The following is a 14,414-nucleotide window of genomic DNA, read 5'->3' as shown; positions in this document are numbered from 1 at the left end:
GCATAGGGTGTGTACTGCTGATGTTGCTGGGCACCATTCCAGTTGCCCCAAGGTTACCCTGCTCGAATTCAGTGGAAGCCATGCAGGATGCACTACGAATAGCAGCGGTTAGTGAATCATGGTATACGAACCAGAAGGAACCTTTGAGAACTTTGTAATGTTTCCAACCTCTTCATTTAGTAGCTAAAGAGTGAAGTTTAGTAAAAAGACTTTGGTGGCTGGGCACTGACTTCTCCCTCCCAATTGTTCTATGACAAATAATGAGTCACTGTCACTGGCTCTGGCCCCCCTTCCCTCATGCAACAACTATGCAGTACCTCAGGTAAACAAACTCTTCTGAGGGGATTTAGGAAAATTAGCACTTATCTATAGTAAAGGCAGCCTGCTTGGCAGATTAATTTTTGTAAATTCCAGACATTCTTTTATTATTTTTCTGAGAAGTTCTTTATAAACAAGAATGAGAAAGGTGCTTCTGTCTTACTATTGAATAATAAGCCATTGATGCTGGCACTATCAATTAAAATATTTGAGTAGTTAATAAATTAACAATTGCTACAATTTGTAGGCTATCTAAAAATGCTGAGTGCCCTACAAATCTACAATTGTCAGGTAATTTTTTTTATCCCTATTTTATAGATGAGGAAATTGAGGTTCAGACTGATAATTTGGTAAAGCTAACACACCCAAATAGAAGGTAATTTGAACCAAGTATACTGACTCCAGAGTTACTGCTGTTCCTGTCATGAAAAACCTGTGCCAGATGTTGTGCTTCAGGATGAAGAGGAAGAAGTAAAGCACAGGTCCCTGTCAGCTCACAGTAGATAGAAAGGGTGATGAGCCATGCATACAAGTAACGATAGTCTAAAGAAAATATTGTCAGTACCATAACCGCACCAGGGGAGTATCAGCAACAGCTTTATGGAGAAAGTGTCATTTAAAGTGGATCTTGAGGAAGTTAGATGGGCAGGCTGGGGGCAGATGTAGACAGAGCCATGAATTCCAGGTATAGCTCATTGGACTAGGGTAGACCCTGGGTAGCCAGTAATGATTTTTTAAAATTTAATTTAATTTAATTTATTTTTATTTTTAAAGATTTTATTTATTCATGAGACACACACACACACACACACACACACACACACAGAGGCAGAGACACAGGCAGAGGGAGAAGTAGGCCCCACGCAGGGAGCCTGATGTGGGACTAATCCCAAGTCTCCAGGATCAGGCCTTGGGCTAAAGGCAGAGCTAAATGGCTGAGCCACCCAGGCTGCCCTGTTTATTTTATTTTTTAAAATATTTTATTTATTTGAGAGAGAGAGCACATGCGAGTGAGCACAAGTGGGGAGGGGCAGAGGGAGAAGCAGACTCCCCACTGAGCAGGGAGCCCAATGCTGGGCTTGATCCCAGGACTGGGATTATGACCTGAGTGGAAGGCAGATGCTTAATCGACTGAGCCACCCAGGTTCCCCGATTTTTTTTTTTTTAATCAGAAGTGATAAAATCATGATATGAGTAGAGAGGATGGCAGTTAGAGTGCCCATCTGGAGACCATTAAGTAGGCAGGTAGAGCTACAGAAGATCTGAAGTAGTTGTGACCATGGGTATAGAGAAGGTTCTACACCTCCATAGTTGAGAGAGATTTGCAGATTCTAGGCAGAATCTGCTTTACTGAGTAGATGTAAGGAATACCTTTAAGGGAAGATGGGAAAAGAAAAAGCACACGAGACAAGAATTTTCAGCTCTGGCATAGGAGTGACTATATATATATGCCTTAAATTTCATACATTTAGCCCAACTTCAGTGATTGGGTCTTAATTTTTAATTCTTCTGAACTGTCTGTGTTATATAATGTTGATTCAGGAAAATTAGGGTGACTATGGAGACTAGGGAGAATGGTTCATAGGTTTAGTATTTCCAGGGGTTATTTGTATTTTAGAAATTCTCCAATAAATAATCTGTATAGTAATAAGGTACTATCCATTCCTAGAGGCTCTTTCTGTCTTCTCTCTCATCCTGCTTTTTGAGTAGTAAAATACATGGAATCATTCTTTTTTTTTTTTTTAATTTTTTATTTATTTATGATAGTCACAGAGAGAGAGAGAGGCAGAGACACAGGCAGAGGGAGAAGCAGGCTCCATGCCCCGGGAGCCTGATGTGGGACTCGATCCCGGGTCTCCAGGATCGCGCCCTGGGCCAAAGGCAGGCGCTAAACCGCTGCGCCACCCAGGGATCCCGGAATCATTCTTTAGTTGTGCACACACATTCTTCTGCCCACTTATTCCAGCCAAATCTCCTATTTTCCATACTGAAAGGGTACAAAACATTTGCTTTAGTTTCTTCCATCATAAAAGAATACTCTAAAGCTCTTTTTAAATTGTATATCATGTGCTGGATGATGACAATGAGAGGAAATGAAAAGAGCATCTTCATGAATGTTGCTATTAACAAGGTTCCAGACCTGATTGTTTATGTAATTTCTTCAATTTGTCATTCAGCCATAATGAGTTTCTAGAAAAAAAAAAAATGAGGATGCATTTAGAGTCATTTTCATGGGGGAATGCTGTTAATGGAGGAAATTTGTGTCTTAACAGTGATGTAGTAATGTAACTGTCAACAATTTACTAAATAATGAGGTGTGTCTGGCATGTTGTTTTTGTAGCTCTTGTATGAGCATTGTTAGGGGAAAAAAATAATGCTCCTCTGATGTGTTGTGCCTCTTTGCTTTGAGACTGACTTCACACATAGATATATATTTTCTGTTGAATTCTCCCCATCCTTGGCACTTTGAAGTCTTTCTGGTTATTTTCATTGTGCAGATGAGGAAACCGAGGTGTTATAGGGAAGTTAAGACTCTCTCCTGAGGTCACACATCATTAGGTCAGTGGTGGGGCCCAGAGGAGAACTCAGCTGTCTGATTCCAGAGCTTGTCAAATGAGGCGATGAAGAGGAAGGGGCAAAGACCTGAGCTGACATCAAGAGTTTGACGCTTAACTGACCAAGCCATCCAGGTGTCCTGACACAAGTGACATTTAAAAAGAAGCCATTTCATCCTATTCCCAGTTTGAGAACTTTCCCTAGCACCTTCTTACCCACTCCCCTGAGTTCTTCAGCCTGGCTCTTAGGACACCAAACTTGTTTCTCTTCCTGTCCAGCTTGGTTTCCCGCAACGTGTGGATCCTCACTTCTGAGACACATGATGAGGTGTCCTCTCTGTGCCTTCTCATGTCTTGGTTTTTCTACCTCTGTGCTGTTCTCTCTCTTCACCTAATGGAATCCTTCAAAGCCCAGGGAATGTCAGTCTCACCCACACACTCTTAGTACTGCTAATTCTCCTCTGTCTGCTTCAGTGATTTCTCCTTGATCTTTATAACTTTGGCACATATTGTCAGCATTGTGTATTTTGGCACTTAATAATTTGGACAATGTAAACTGGCAAAACAAAGAAATCTGAATTTATAGTAGTTTTAGTTTTACAAAATACCTGGGTAGGATATTTAGTAGACAAATCGGGAATTTGTGAATTTTGTTTCTTATTAAAGAATAATTATCTTCCCAAGTGGAGATACACACATGTAACATTGGTTTTAAGAGGAATCTCTAGCTACTAAATGTATGAAACCTACCTTATTTTTCTCATTCTCCTTTAACTTAGGAATATTAAATGCTGGTATTGATTTTTGTCACACTTTGAGTATTGCTATGATTTTTAGAGAGTCCATTAGAGTAATTAAAGAATTTCCCTGAGACATGAGTTGTTATTGACATTGCCAAAGGGCTCTTTTCATAGTAATCCTTGTCATTTCAGACCTGATTAGTCATTTTGTACAGCACAGATATCCTATTTAAACATAACAGGATCATGAGTGGATTTGTTCCTGTTGTCCCAGAATTTCAGCTCATCTCAAAGTGGAGGTCAAGGGCATTATATACTCCATATTCTAAGGATGTTACCAGCAGCTCTAGGGGAGGGGTTACCTCCTCCTCCTCCTCCTTCTTTTTTTTTTTTTTTTTTTAAGATTTTATTTATTTATGAGAGACAGAGACAGAGAGGCAGAGACACAGGCAGAGGGAGAAGCAGACTCCATGCAGGCAGCCTGATGTGGGACTCGATCCTGGGTCTCCAGGATCACGTCCTGGGCTGAAGGTGGTGATAAGCCACCCTGACTGCTCAAGGGAGGAGTTATCTTCCTACCTTGAGAACCTGTCCTACCACCATCAACCTCCACTGGACTGTTAGACAGCTGGCTAAGTGGACTTTCAGCTGAGAAATGCAATGCCTGTGTCCTCTTTTTGGTTACATGTGCAATTCCTTTCTTTCCCTCACCCTCAATATATTGACTCTCAAGGCCAGCTCCCAAGTACTCTACTTGTCCCTGGTCATTTTCATATATTGACTGGAGATTGGAGTGAGGGGGGATGTGTGAAAGTTAGGCTAACTGTGGTATTTCTTAGCAAGTCTTCAGGAAGCATGAGCCATGCCTATTCATTAGATGCTCTCTGGGAGACTGGGTTTGCCAACCTTGTCTACAAATTAGAGTCATCCAAGGAGCTGATGCCCAGGTTGCACCCTAAACCAGTTAAATCTCTTTGTGTGGGACTCTGGCATCAGTGGCTTTGAAAACTCTGCGGTTGATTCCAATAAGCAGCCAAGATTGAGAACCATGGCTGTAAAATGTAGGGAGATGATGTGTGGGGGGAATTAGGGAGTCCTTTGGGTCTTTTATTCCCCAGCTTTGAATCTTAGATGAACTTGTTTTTAAGATTTTATTTTTAAGTAATCTCTATACCCAATGCAGGGCTTGAACCCACAACCAGAGATCAAGAGTCTCATGCTCCACCAACTAAGCCAGCCAGGTGCCCCCGAAATTCTTTGAAAATAAAATATCTCACTTAGTATATTGTTAAATAAACAGATAAAAATAAAATAAAGGTTGAAGTTTGATTCATTTTGTTATTCAGCTGAATACAGTATTTACCTTTATGTGAAAGATCAAGAATATACTTGAACTTTTTCTGAATGGTAAAACTTATAGTGAAGTGAAAAAAAGAATAATATGTTCTATTGGCCATTTTGAAAGCTGCATTTTATTGTTATACAGTAAATGAGTTTCATCCCAGCAAGAGAATCTGACTAAATACTAGAATGGGGTAATAGCCACCTGAATTGCCAGGAGGCACATCCTAACGGTCTTATTCTAGCAAGTTTACTCCATGATCCTATTTTGACAGTCTGTCCTAAGAATTCAGCTATTTCAGTGGGACCGTATGTACTTCTTAAAGGCACCATTTCATGAGCTTTCTCATTTCCTTGGCTTTCTCACAGCTCCAGAGATGGCTGCCCAATGCGTTACGAAGGTGGAGCTGAATGTTTCCTGTGACAATCTTTTGGATATGGATGTAGGGTCAAAGTCGGACCCTTTATGTGTGTTATTTTTGAATACGAGTGGTCAACAGTGGTATGAGGTAATGTTAAATACTGTAGGTGAAAAGCAGTCTGAATTGCTCTCTTGATAATGTGAAGCACTTGTTAAAACTGTTAAAAAATAATGAAAACATTTCAGGTGTTAATGCAGTTTTTTGGGGGCATGTTTGTCTTCCTTGACTGTGGAATTTTTCATCTACATATAGAAACTTTCTTTAGCTATCTGTTATGCTTATATATAGTTTCCTGTAGTACATAAAGATGCTAAAATGTAAATGCACTTTGACCTGAAGAAATTTTTTGTTTTGGGGGTGCATATAGGTTGATCGCACAGAAAGGATTAAGAATTGCTTGAATCCCACATTTTCCAAGACATTTATTATTGACTACTACTTCGAAGTGGTTCAGAAATTGAAATTTGGTATTTATGACATTGACAACAAAACCGTAGCGCTGAGTGATGATGACTTCTTAGGAGAATTTGAATGTACCCTTGGACAAGTGAGTATAACTAGCTACTGCAGTATATTGTATCTAAATTTTAACTAGAGAATTGGGTGTTTTTTTAAAAAAGTGCTCATTAATTTTTAGAGTTGAAAAGTATGTAATCACTTTAAAGACCTGAATCATATATTAGTATGTTTGGTTTGAACATTATAGAATTTACCTTATTTTTCACAAGGGCAAGGACCGTGTATTTTTGGAAAAGCTCATTAATTCTTTTGAGTTAGGAGTGTTTCATTTGACATTTCAATAAATAATACTATTGTTCTAGCTGCTTTGTGTACTATTTACAGATTTTAGTACAATTTTGTTCTTTTAAAAACATTTTTTTTTAAGATTTTATTTACTATTTATTTGAGAGAGAGCAAGCACAGAGAGTGACAGAGAGACAGAGGGAAGGGAGAGGGTCAAGCAGACTGATGCCAGGCTCAGTCTCAGGACGCTGAGGTCATGACCTGAGCCAAAATCAAGAGTCAGAGGCTTACCTGACTGAACCAATCAAGCACCCCTACAATTTTGTTCTTATGTTTAAGTAATAAATGCTTTCAAAGTAACAGTAGCTTCTCTGATGTTCTAACTAACGTGACTGGTCCCTCTAGATCCCTGATGGCCCAGCACTGTCCCTTTTACCTGGCTTGCTCTTCCTCAACCTTAGATACCTCAGTGTAAGCCTTCCTCCCCAGTAAGCCACCTCTGACCCCCTTGAGTAGTTTGGAGAACCACCCTGTGCTCACCATGGTAGTCTCTACTGTTTCTACCTTCACATCTAAGGTCCATGCATAGTTGCTTAATTAATAGTGGCAATTCAGGTGGCTATTACCCCATTCTATTATATAAAATTAAATTTTTTTTATGGCAGATTTGATCAGGGAAGAGTTGCATCTGTAGGTTTACCATTTTGCTCCTTTCTTAGAGTCTGACTTCCAAAGAGAAATCATAGAGCACCTGGGTGGCTCAGACTCCTAATTGCAGCTTAGGTTGTGGTCTCAGGGTCCTGAGGTCCTGCTCAGTCGGGAGTCTGCTTGTCCCTCTCCCTCCGCTCCTTTCCCCCCCTCACCTCTCCTACCCCCCTGCTCATATGTGCTCTCTCTCTCAAATAAATACATAAACCAAATCTTAAAAAAAAAAATCAAGAGAGGTCATGACCATTTGTAATAGAGCTGGGAAGGCCTCAGGAGAGAGGAGTCCTTGTTTTTTCAGTGGGTGACACTTATTGCTGAGATTTGTTTACTTTTCAGTGAATTGTTTGGGGTATTTCCTATGTCTCAAGGACAATATGAAGCTGAAGCTGATCAGTTTTCTAAAACTTTGATGCATATATCTTTAAAAAAATAAAATGATATTTTGTGGGGGTTATATATATTCAAGTTCTGTGTCAGTTGAACAATTGAATCCCATTTATTGAGTGTTCTCAGGCCCACCTCTTCCCTACAGGGTTTTTAGCTCAGTGATTGGTATATATGAAGAGAACTTGTCCCTCTTTGTCCATTACAGGGAAGAAGTTGAACTTTGAAGTAGTTGATAAAGAAACTAGAGGTTGGGAAGATAATATCTGCCAGGACTGGCTCCCTGGAAATCTTTTCCAGTGGGTTTTATTTATTTATTTATTTAATTTATTTTTTAAAAGATTATATATTCATGAGAGACACAGAGAGAGAGGCAGAGACATAGGCAGAGGAAGAAGCAGGCTCCTTGGGGAGCCCGATGCAGGACTTGATGCCGATGCGGGGATCCCGGGATCAGCTCCTGAGCCAAAGGCAGTCATTCAACCACTGAGCCACCCAGGCGTCCCTCCAGTGGGTTTTAAATGTGTAGATGTGTTTTATAATCTCTAAATCCTTAAGGCATGGATTTAATGTTTCCATTTCTAATGACTTTAAATCAACTTTATTCTCAACTGTTTTTGAAATCATTCAGCTTAAAAATTCACATGGTGAAGTTAAATAGCCCTTTGTATCACTTTTCAATTTTAACAGATTGTTTCCAGTAAGAAGCTCACTCGACCACTGGTGCTTAAAAATGGCAGACCTGCGGGGAAAGGGAGCATCACGGTAAACAATAAGATACTTGTCTTTTGCCTGAAAAGATTTTAGCATAATAGGACATGCTGAAACTATGCAAAGCAGACAAATATTCTATAGCTATGCTTTGTCATTTGATCCCAAATGTTGCCCTTCATCTGTACTTGACCTATAATGATCACAAATGAGAAATGTGTTGGGTCAAAAAGGAGAAAAATGCGATGTGGGAATTCCTTCTTTGAGTCTTTTAAATTGCCCATGGAATCAGGTGCACCTTGGTGATGCTTGCCTCTCTCTCCACACGGAACTGTAAACTCCCAAGTTAGAGAGAAATGGCTTAATCATCTGAATGGATTAATTTGAGCATCTCCAAAACAAACACAGTTCCCCCAATAGCAAAGAAACTGCATAATGGATTTCATTCCAAATGGATCTTATGCTATGCCCGCTAAACCTCTCAACTCTTTCTTTTTTTAAGTTTTAATTTAGTTATTTAAATAATAACTTAAATGTGGGGCTAGAACTCATGACCCCCAGATCAAGAGTCACATGTTCTTGCAACTGAGCCAGCCAGGCACCCCTGAACCTCTCAACTCTTAACTATCTTTTTTTGTGCTTGCACTCTCCTGCCCATCTTCTATTCAGATTTTTCAATTGCTAATTACTGGTCCTAGGCAAATGAATATGTGCTTTATACTGTTTTAGATTTCAAATTATATAATGCCATACTTTAAATAAGTATCTTTAAATAATAGGATAAAGTAATTATCTTCTAGAGTTTCGGTCCAGATTATCACTGCCTCGAGCAATAGTTACTAACTTTAGCTCTGTCTGAGAATGGAAGGCTGGCTCCCTGAGAGAGTCATGTTTGAGGGTTATCGTCACTCTCAGGCCATTTCCCTAAGCAACTATTTTGCCCTAGTTTAAATCTCCGGAGGCATAAGAATGTTAAATGTCTTTGGGGTGATGACTTCTGTGAGACAGAACATTACAGTAGTTAGTTAGTTTTATTGCCCTTAGGGTAATGATAGCCTGGAATTTTTAAGTAGAATAAGATTTTTTCAGTTACATTGGATGAAAAATGTTGATCTGTTATTTCAATTTAAAGTGTTCTCTAGGTATGATTTACTTTAGGAGAGCTTTAGGTAGGGTCATGCAGTCTTTCAGGGCTTTGATTTTTCAATGGAATGGTGAAGATCCATTTGGGGCAACAACATTTGAAAAGTAAGTTGAATAATACAGATTTGGCATATTTTGAGAAAATATTTATTTTATATAATTAAAAGAAATAATGATCAGTCTTTCTGGATGGTACTATTTTTTTTTATCAAAGATTTAAAAATCTATTTATATTAGTACAGACTGTATCTATTATGAGATAACAGAATAAATCAGTACTTCTGAGTTTATCAGAGCTCCTAAAACATATGGTCTTTTACTTACCTTATCTACTCTTAGATTTCAGCTGAGGAAATAAAGGATAACAGAGTGGTCTTGTTTGAAATGGAGGCAAGAAAACTCGACAATAAGGTGAGTAGTTGATACACATTTCCACAAGGATATCATGTTTTGCCTCACCTTGATTCCTTTTTGAAACAAATAATAATGCAATTAGTATTATGAACTCCATCATCTAAGCATCACTTATTTAGTTACTTCCAAATTCTACTTTTCTATGTACGTTTAAGCAGAAGCCATCTTCTTTTACCTCTTTCCTCTAGATGTTATCAAAGGGATTGTCTAGCTTAAAGGAGGCGTTATTAAAAGTATTGTTATTGTAAAAGGCATTTGAGAGAGTGTTGTTGGATTACCTTAAGGAAAGAAATAGAAATTCCATGCTCTATTGGGTTTTCCTCTTTGCTTCCAAAAGTCAATATTTTTTTTTAAATGAGGAATGAATTCACAACACAATAATAACACAACAATTTAGTATATAGCATGAATTAGAATAATTCCTTGATTTTTTATTTAATCACATAAACCAATTTTTTTTTTTTTTTTTTTGTCATTTACATTTACCTTACAATTCAATTTGCAAACATCTTAGATTAGTAGCCAGGGACTTTTTTTTTTTTTTTTTTTTTGAAAAATTTAAACATACAAAAATAGAATAGTCTTTAAAAAACCCTGCATGTCCCCATCATCCATCTTCAACACTTATAAATCATGGCCAATTTTGTTTCATCTCCACCTCTATCTACCTTCGCTCCTCCCAGACATCATATCATTTATTCTGTAAATATTTTGGTGTATCTCCAAAGGTTCTTTAAACAGTATAATTGGTTAATATGTTTCAAGTCTTCTTTAAACGATAAGTTCCCTCCTTTCTTTTACTTCCTTCCTCCCTCCCTCTCTCCTTTATTCCCTCACATTTCCTCCTTTCATCCCATCCATCCTTTCGTCCATCATGGAACTTATTCAATAAAGAAATGGACTCCGTTGTCCCATAGAAGTTGTAACATTGCATATAGCTGATTGTTAAATGATACCACGAGTATTCATATTCCTCTCTCTACCTTTATTTCCTGATTTCTGTAAGCTGGTAACTGAATTTAGAGAAATGATCTGATGGTATTTTGAATTGTAGGTAAGGCAACAATTCAATAGGTGGTGGCATGTGTTTACATCAGGAGGCTCACATTGTTGAGTTCTTTTTGGGATGTTAGTGAACACTGATGATAATTATACTATCTAAATGTGCTATTTTATTTTATTTTTTTAAATGTGTTAAAGAGTCTGTTAAATCATGAGATTCTCATGGTATCATTGCTTCTTCATTTATTAATGAGGATACTTCTATAGATTAAAGTATTCTTACCCATGTTAGGTATTTATTATTCTGAGATATGATTGTACAGGAAGCAAATTAAAATGATTATTTTCCTTCATATACACCATTTCACAGAATAAGTTGGTTGCCTATCATCCTCTAAATGTGACAATGTGGGGTTTTTTTTTTTGTTTGTGTGTTGTTTTTTATTTTTAGTGTTGCTGTGAGCTCTTTATCAGTGAACTCTTATTGATACTTAAATTATCTTAACTTTAGCCTATGGGAACCTCGTTAAGTTTGTTCCTGAAAACAATTGGCACGTCTCCAGGAGCCTTTGGATAGCTTCCTTGCTCTGTGGCATGACAAGATGTTTCAGGCTTACTTTATCTAATTTCTGCTCCAGACTGGCAGATTAAAAAGAGACTGATTATATTTTAGTGGAAATTGTTATGTAGAAATCAGTCTGGTGCTAGGGGTGCTTATTGTTGATTATTGCCACTTACTATTTCTAAGGCTTTTTAGTAGACAATTAGAGGAAAGACTTTTTTTTTTTTAAAGAAGAACTAAATCATAAATTTGTACAACTATTTCGAGTTCAAATATAGAATTACAGGGCCTTACCTCCCTTCTCTTAGGCTGAAAATCTCTGTTCCTAAGGATGTTGACATATTTGCTTATCTGTTTTGTCTTTTACAATTTACAGAGTTTCACAATAAAAATATCCATATTATAATTAACAATAATTTTACTGAAAACAGATTGAGCTTTCTTTGAAATTCTTTTTCTTTTTTAGTTTTATTTATTCGTTTATGCAATCTCTACTTCCAGTGTGGAGCTCTAACTCACTTCTCTGAGATCAAGCGTCACATGCTCTACTGATTAAGCCAGCTAGGCACCCTTTGAAATTTTTTGTCTTTAGGGTTATATGTTCCACTTGGGTTGTGTGTTCAAATTCTTGTGTTTTAAAGAATTCTTTTAGTAATTATTTTATCACAATGACACATTTGATTTTGCTTTTGATATTTAGGGATTGTTTGCAATTTTAGAAAATTTAAATTTGTTTTATAATTATGTAGAAGATTTATGTGGTTCCAAAGCCAAATTTATAAAACAAGATATATTCAAGATATTTAGCTTCTTTCTCTGTATACTCTGTTTTTTCTTCCTTTTCCCCTGTAGGTAATAATGCTTTAAAGTTTATATTTTATGGTTTAATTTTTCTTTTTCTTTTTTTAAGATTTTATTTATTTATTCATGAGAGACAAACAGAGAGAGAGGCAGAGACATAGAGGGAGAAGCAGGCTCCTCACAGGGAGCCTGATGCGGGACTCGATCCCCAGACCGGGATCATGCCCTGAGCTGAAGGCAGATGCTCAACCACTGAGCCACCCAGGCATCCCTGGTTTAATTTTTCAATTTCCTTAAGAAAAGTAATAATAATAATAATAATAATATTTTATGTCTGTGTATATATTTGTATGTGTATTTGTATGTCTGTGTATCTATACACATATGTATGTGTATATTGATATATCTAATAGATATGTATGTGTGTATGTATTTGTATTTATATTCCCCACCATCAGCCCTTGGGTAGCTGTAGCATACTACATACATACACTTTTTTTTAGTGAGCAAGAGAGAGGGAGAGAGAGTGCCTGTGTGTCCATGTGCATGCACTAGTGGGGCGGGGAGTGTGCAGGGGTGAGGGACAGGCAGAGAGAGAATGTTAGGCAGGCTCCACTCAATGGGAGCCCGACTTGGGGCTCCATCTCACAACCCTGACATCATGAGCTGAGCCGAAAGCAAGAGTCTGTTGCTTAACTGACTAAGCCTCCTGTGTGCCTCCAGACATATACTTTCATACACACACACACACATATATGTATATTCTCTATATATGCATATATATACTTTTCTCTACCTTGCTTCTTTCACTTAATATGCTCTGGGGGTCTGAATCAGGAACTTTTAATTCTTTTTTTTAAAGACTTTATTTATTTATTTATTTGACAGGGAGAGAGAGAGAGAGAGAGAGAGAGAGAAAGTGAGCACAAGTAGGCCGAATGAGAAGGAGAAGCAGGCTCCAAGCAGAAAGCCTGACACAGGTATCAATCCCAGGACTGTGGGATCATGACCCGAGCCAAAGGCAGATGCTTAACTGACTGAGCCAAGCAGGCACCCCAGGAACGTTTAATTCTTATTTTATTTCTACTACTGACATCTTAATGAACTTTCAAAGAAGGTTTGTTGTGTGACCTTTCAGAATGGTAATAATGATATCCTGCTTTTTTTTTTCATAGGTTTATTTCTAAGATAGGTCAGACAGGGTACATTAGTTTTTAGAAAGTTAACTTCTCGGTGTATAGTGCTGCTATTAGTTTTATAAAATGGTTCATGTAGGGGCTTATATTTTGATTCTTAAGATTCTTCTTAAGTTCTGGGGCGCCTAGGTGGCTTAGTTGGTTAAGCACCTGCCTTCGGTTCAGGTCATGATCTCAGGGTCCTGGGATTGAGCCCTACGTCAGGCTCTCTGCTCAGCGGGAAGTCTGCTTCTCTTTCTGCTTCTGTACTCTCTCTCTCAAATAAAATCTTCAAAAAAAATTTTTTTGTAAAGTTCTGCATAGCCTTTGTGTGTGTGTGTATATAATCTCTACAGCCAAATGGGGCTCAAACTCATGACCCAATATCAAAAGTCCTGTGGTCTCCTAACTAAGCTAGCCAGGCACCCCTGTGTTTATGTATTTTTTTAAAAGATTTTATTTATTTGAGAGAGAGCACGAGGAGGAGGAGAGGCAGAGGCAGAGGGAGAAGCAGACTTCCCACTGAGTGAGGAGCCTGACATGGGGCTTAATCACAGGACTCTGAGATCATAATCTGAACCACAGTCCGACTTCTAACCAACTGAGCCACCCAGGCTTCCTCCCCTCTGCCCTGTGTTTATATTTTTGACTGTACCAAATGTATTATTTGCTTGACATTGAACTGCTCAGGAGGGAAATAACATTATCTTAGTTCTTACTTTAATACTGAGTTTAATATAGGACTCAAAAAAATCTTCAATTCAGGGGCATAGCTACATATATTACTGTGGAATTAACAGGTAACAGGAATTCATTTTGACAAATAAAATTCTAAGGAGTGTGGAAATTTCAAAAGGAAGGCAAACAAAAATGGGAAAACAAAATCATTTATAATTTCACTACTTGAGTTTGACCTTTGGAATTGATTTGGTCATTCTTCCAGAATTTTAATTTCTGTGTAAGTGTGTGTAGGTGTGTATATTTGTGTGTGTTTGTGTTGAGGATGCTGATAAGGGCATTTTTGAGCACTCACTGTGCTGCAGCATTATACGGGTGTGGTGTGGTGAATTACAGAGGAAAAAGATATACTTTGTACCCTTCAAATAATTCTGTTATGCATTTCACATATTTACCTCTACTCCCTTGTGTGTGTAAAGAAATGTGTGGAATGGGTGGAAGAGTATTGGACATAGAAGGATAAGATACAGAGTCAAGACTCTAATCCACAAATTCATTCGATGTGTGATCTTGGCAAAGTGATTTAACCCCTCTGAATCCTTTTTATTGCTGATAACTGCTCTGTCCCTCATGGAGTCAGTACAACTAATGTTTGAAATGTCATTTATATCAAACTATTCAATGCCATACAAATGAATACTGTTAATAATGAAAAC

At 37.8% G+C, this 14,414-nt stretch overlaps 1 protein-coding gene across 1 annotated transcript in view; it reads left to right on the top strand.

Moving 5' to 3' along the window:
* CPNE3 (copine 3) overlaps nucleotides 1–14,414 on the top strand; it is a 55,629-nt gene that overhangs the window by 9,194 nt on the left and 32,021 nt on the right. Inside the window, exons 2-5 of the mRNA XM_026013285.2 lie at nucleotides 5,324–5,463; nucleotides 5,744–5,923; nucleotides 7,903–7,977; nucleotides 9,406–9,477. Coding sequence (XP_025869070.1) covers nucleotides 5,332–5,463; nucleotides 5,744–5,923; nucleotides 7,903–7,977; nucleotides 9,406–9,477 — 459 coding nt within the window. The 5' untranslated portion in view covers nucleotides 5,324–5,331. The remainder of the gene's footprint in view (nucleotides 1–5,323; nucleotides 5,464–5,743; nucleotides 5,924–7,902; nucleotides 7,978–9,405; nucleotides 9,478–14,414) is intronic.

Source organism: Vulpes vulpes, chromosome 13 (genome assembly GCF_048418805.1).
Source record: "Vulpes vulpes isolate BD-2025 chromosome 13, VulVul3, whole genome shotgun sequence".
NCBI lineage: Eukaryota > Metazoa > Chordata > Mammalia > Carnivora > Canidae > Vulpes > Vulpes vulpes.
This window is presented reverse-complemented; position numbering and strand designations above follow the sequence as displayed.